Here is a 5,000-nt window from a genome sequence, read left to right as displayed (position 1 = left end):
CAAGTAGAGTCCAACAAATAAATAAGAGGACGAAGACAGGGCTGGGCATGTGCCATCCCACTTTTCCAAACTCTCTTAACTTCTCTTTTGATAGACAGGTGGCTCATTGAATTTGGAAAGTTGACAAAACTTTAAGATACAAAGAAAATGTAGTCTCTCCTCATGCAGAAATTGCCAGGATAGCACAAAACTGATGGGTAATCCTGTGCAAACAAAGTGAACCACCTGTGGTAAAGTTAGAGATCTTGGGAAGCAGATTGTCCTTACTTTAGTAATTATACACAAACACTTCTTAGTAAAGTGGATTAGAATTTAAAGAATAGATCAGCTTTATGTTCCACTATGAAAAAGGAAAAGTCTGTTAATTGCTCATAGACAGTAGCTTACACAGGGGCACTTCACAGCTGAATAATATGATATGGAAAAGACCTTTGTTTAAATAACACGAACAATGTTGTGACACAGACCAACTAAAATCCTTAACACACAGCAAGGAAAATAAAGGGAAAACAATACCGCATAAGGAGAGTTCTGGCTTTAAATGGGGGGGGAGGCAGGGGGCAGGGGAGGGTATCATTTGTGTCAGGCATGGCTAAAAGCACTTTTTTTTTACCTTTCTTCCTTAGGCTTCTATTAAAAATATGCAAATATTCTGATGTGAGATGATTACAAAATGTAATATTTATGAGTAGTTTCCACATACTTCAGTGTAATATGTATACGTATTTAAATTTTTTTTAAACCAGAATACCTAAGACAACAAATATTCATTATTTTTTTAGAAATACATTCTTTTAGTGTAGATCTGAAGAGCACACGTAGCATTATCCCTAGCAATTGGAAGTGTACCACTCTAATTATCAGGTTATAATTCTCTCTTACAATAAGAATTTTTTAAATTAAACAAAATTAATAAATAAGCCCATCAAGAACTGCATTATAGCCTTGCAATTATGGCTTGCAATTATGTAAACCTTCAGGTAAGATTATGGTATTTCAGATGTCTGAAACAGTTCTTGATCTTAAATACCAGATATACAGCAATAGTTGGGCTGATTAGGGATAAACTTGTAGCCTTTGTTCTGAAGATCCTTGCATAGTAGATTTAATTCAGGCCTTAAATCTCACTTGAACATAATTTATTTAATACACCAATTTAGGACCTTACTGTTTTTATAAGTAATGTTCAACTATTTATTGCATGAATTAGTTTGTCTACAAACTCTGACCAACTCTTGATAATATTTGACTATTTGACCTTAAGATTTCTTTTTCTAGTTATTAAGTGTTTAATCTTTAGTAGTATCATTTGCAGTAAGGAATATAGTTAAGCAAGAACTGTCAGTATTTTAAAAATGCTTTTTTACAGTTTGCTCACTTTATCCATTTTTTATTTGCAGTTGAAAAATGAAGAAAAAGATACATATGAGGAAAACCTCCATTACCCTTTTCTTCTCGTTTTAACCAAATACAGATAGACGATGATACTCTTTTATTGTTGGTTTTAAGGTGGAATACTGAAAATTAATCCATGTATGTGGATATCAAGGGAGTAAGAAGGGTTCAGTTCCCCCCTTTTGTTCCTGAGTCATCATCAGAGAAGTATTTCTAATCTAAAAGTTGAGAAAGATACCTTGGCTTGTTTCACAGTGTGTAAACATACAGAATGTGTAAACATACAGAAATCTTTTATCATTTTATAACTTTTTTCCAGTTATATTCCAGCCTAAAACCAATCAGACTTCACATTCTTCTCTTTTGTGCCTTTAAACTTACGTGTACTTTGTTCATCTCTTTAAATGTTATTTTTGGGTTGTATTTGAAAATACATGAATAATATACTTTGTGGGCTTATATAACTGGCTATAAAGTAGTAAATGCATTCACATTTAATTAGTAAGGAAATAGTTGTCTTAAGAGCTTTTAAGAGTTCACCTATTGAATGCTTGGATTTTTCTGCCTTTTTTTTTTTTTAATTCCACTGTTGATTTTTTTATCCATGATTGAAATGTCCTCATTTGCTTCAGTGTTGAAGGCTTTTTTTTAGATATGTGTGCATATATGGGTTTTTTCCAGCAGGACTTTTCCTTCTGTAGATGTATAAGAAATTATGCATCAGACAAAAGCCTCATAAACTGACCATTTGTCCTTTGGACACAATAGCCTGCCCAGCCCCTCTGCTCCTCCTCTCCAATTATGTGTGATTAGTCTCAGTGTGTTGTGTCAAGAAGGGGGAGTGTGCTGAGTGCTTATTATCTGTTTAGGTACAAGAAGAGCACATTTAGGTTCTGACTATGAATGGAAAGTGAGCCTTTATCAGGACTAAAATCTAAATGCTACTATCCTAGAAATGCTTTTTGAAAAATACATCTTTTATTGATAAATTCCAAGAAACACTATAACAACTAAAGGATTTTGCAGTATAATCAAACTGTCTCCCTTGAATTAGTTTATATTGTGATATAGTGTGGCCCAGGTATTTGATAAAGATGTAATGTGACTTTTCTTGTACTGGGAAAGACAAAAAGCCTACAAAGAAACAGGAACAATTTCTTATTTTCTTAACAGTTTAAGAGTCTTCTCAGAAAAAACAGCCTGGATCCTTAAAGAATCCTGCACAGTCTCTTGAACCAGAACTCTTTTAACATGATGAAAAAAGAGAGAGAGGCAGAGACTGAACTGAGAGAGGGAGGTACTAGATGCAAGGAAGTATAGAGGATCATGCTGAAATACATTAATTAAAAGAACTGCAGTTCAGCAATAAGTGTTTTTCCATATTTAACAAATTGGGCAGCATGTAAACTACAAGCTCATGAAAGTCCCCTTCTCTTTGCTCTTCTTCTCAGACAAATTTCTTCACTACTGGTTTGCATGTCCTTGTATTCAGTACTTTTTATGCTCCATTAGAGCACCTAGATGGATCTCAGAAGGCATAGGTCAAGTCGCAGTTAGATCATACATTTCTTTCTCACAAAAACTTGAATTGCAATGCCAAGTGATGGGCTAACATCACAATAACAGCAATTTATTCCTCTTTTGATAAAAAGCAGCCTATTCTCGGTGTTAGATAAAGACCAGGGGCAATGCAAACCAACCATTTATCCTAGAACTGAGTAGTCTGTCTCCCCTATAGCTGATATGAGTTTCATATTCAAACTCTTGTTGGAAGGTACTTGTCTAGTAGAAATCAAAAGCATTTAGGAGTAATTTAAAATTGCTGTGAAGGTAGCTTTAGTTTAATTAGTTTTGTTTTGTTTGTCCCACACAGGAGTGCCTTTGTTTTCTCTAAAAACACGTACAAGGAAATATTTATAATCAACAAAGGAGTGTGAAAAATAGTGAAATATTAAAATTTATAAACCTTTTATTTTTGAGAGGGCTTGAATGTCTGCTGTACAATAATCTAATAAAGATTGTTAGTTGTCAAAAATAGAACCAGTGTCACTGAAAATTGTGGTTTTAGCTCTAAGAAGAAAACAGTTTTACTCAAATTAGTAGCTGATAATTGCTTTTTATTTCTTTAGTGTCTGTCGTTTGAGTTGAAGACTTTGCACAGGTGCTGCCATCCCTAAAGTGTGTAATTGATGGCTTGTTTACAAAAGATGCATTTAGGCTTCATCCTGCAAACTCACATTGGAGCTCCACAGGCAGTGAAGTTTCTCATCTACATAAGTGCTTGCAGGTTTGGTCCATGTGGATATTTTTAGAGGTATATAAGCAAGCTCTCCTCTTGATTTTTTTGTTTGTTTGTTTTAAAATGAGTATCGAAAAGTCACAGATGTAGAATTTATTATATATGAGGCACTAAAAATGTTCTTTTTTAGAGACATTTCTCAGAATCCCTTGTGTTAGTAGGGACTTGATGAACTGTTTCTGAGCTCTTACATTTTAGTTAAAAACACGGTGTTTATTAATAAATCACATATCTTTGCTAAGGAAAAGTTAGGCAGTTTATCAAGTCATGCTTATAAAATGTATTGGAGCCTTTTGTGTGATGGGGTTTAACTAGTCTGATACTTGGTATATTTTTAATTATATAGTTTACCATGTTCTGTAACAGAATATTGAGCTTAATCACTTTGTGTTTGCAAAGCGCTTCAAAGGTGAATGACACTGTGCAGGAGCTGTGCTGTCTTCACCAAGAATGGAAATGTTAGGCTGATGCAAGTTTTCCTTCACATATGTTGGCAGTTTTTAAAGCAACATTGTGTCTGCCTCCTTTCTCAGAGAAAAATGGCAGTGAGAAATGATCTTCTTGTGGACATCAATTCCCCCGGGGCACAGCCCTAATGCAGCTGGTGCCACTGGCAGTGAGTTGTGATCTTCAGAATATAAATGAAAAAAAAAAAATTACATTTCCTGCTGTGAGATCTGGCAAAAGCTTTCTTAAAAATTACAAACTAGTCCTACCTGATAGCATTCTGGAACAATGGGACGGATCTTTCCATTTGGGAAATAAGTTTGGTTTGAAGTGAAAAATGTCTTAAGAATGTGAGATGAGGTAGGAGAACTTACTACCCCAAGTACCAGTCCAGCTGCAAAATCCTTATTAGACAAGTCATTCACATTTTGCTTGTGGCTTAATGGCTACATGTTTGTGTGAGAAGGGAAGTGGGATTAAAATTGTTCCCCCCATGAAAAGCATCCTTACATCTTGAGCCTGACTGCATATGGTTTATCGAGTGTTTTATCTCCATTACAACTCTCCTTCACTGTTCCCTGAACAAAAGAGGATACAGTGGGTGGAGCTTTTGATCCACCTCTTGATATGGCAGGTGGCACAGCTGATATGGCAGGGGGAAGAGGCAGCAACACATTGCAAGTCAAACAGAGCAGCGTTTCATTACCGTCTTTCACCTACTCTCTGTAATGTGAGAGGGGAATAAGCAGGTCCCGCTCTTTTCACAGGGCAAATTATAAATGCATGGTTTAGCCTGGATTTTTATGTGCATGGTTTTCTTCTTCTTTGAATCAGGGAACTAACAGTGATGACAAACTGC

The 5,000-nt window shown here is 35.3% G+C and overlaps 1 protein-coding gene and 1 long non-coding RNA gene across 4 annotated transcripts in view; one reads left to right on the top strand and one right to left on the bottom strand.

Moving 5' to 3' along the window:
* The window catches only part of CAMKMT (calmodulin-lysine N-methyltransferase), a 309,341-nt gene that overhangs the window by 216,201 nt on the left and 88,140 nt on the right, over nucleotides 1-5,000 (top strand). For 2 of the 3 annotated variants that reach the window (XM_080408606.1, XM_080408607.1), the window contains exon 11: nucleotides 1,401-5,000. This exon is cut by the window's right edge. In XM_080408606.1, the coding sequence (XP_080264732.1) occupies nucleotides 1,401-1,478 (78 nt within the window). In that variant the 3' untranslated portion in view covers nucleotides 1,479-5,000. The remainder of the gene's footprint in view (nucleotides 1-1,400) is intronic. The other variant, XM_080408608.1, reaches the window with a different exon arrangement.
* LOC308072139 overlaps nucleotides 1,688-5,000 on the bottom strand; it is a 53,349-nt gene continuing 50,036 nt past the window's right edge. The window contains exon 2 of the long non-coding RNA XR_013931528.1: nucleotides 1,688-5,000. This exon is cut by the window's right edge and continues 47,790 nt beyond it. This is a non-coding gene — a long non-coding RNA (uncharacterized lncRNA).

This window comes from Falco punctatus, assembly GCF_963210335.1.
Source record: "Falco punctatus genome assembly, chromosome: 12".
Classification (NCBI taxonomy): domain Eukaryota; kingdom Metazoa; phylum Chordata; class Aves; order Falconiformes; family Falconidae; genus Falco; species Falco punctatus.
The sequence above is the reverse complement of the archived record's forward strand: the minus strand, read 5'-3'. Positions and strand labels throughout refer to the sequence as shown.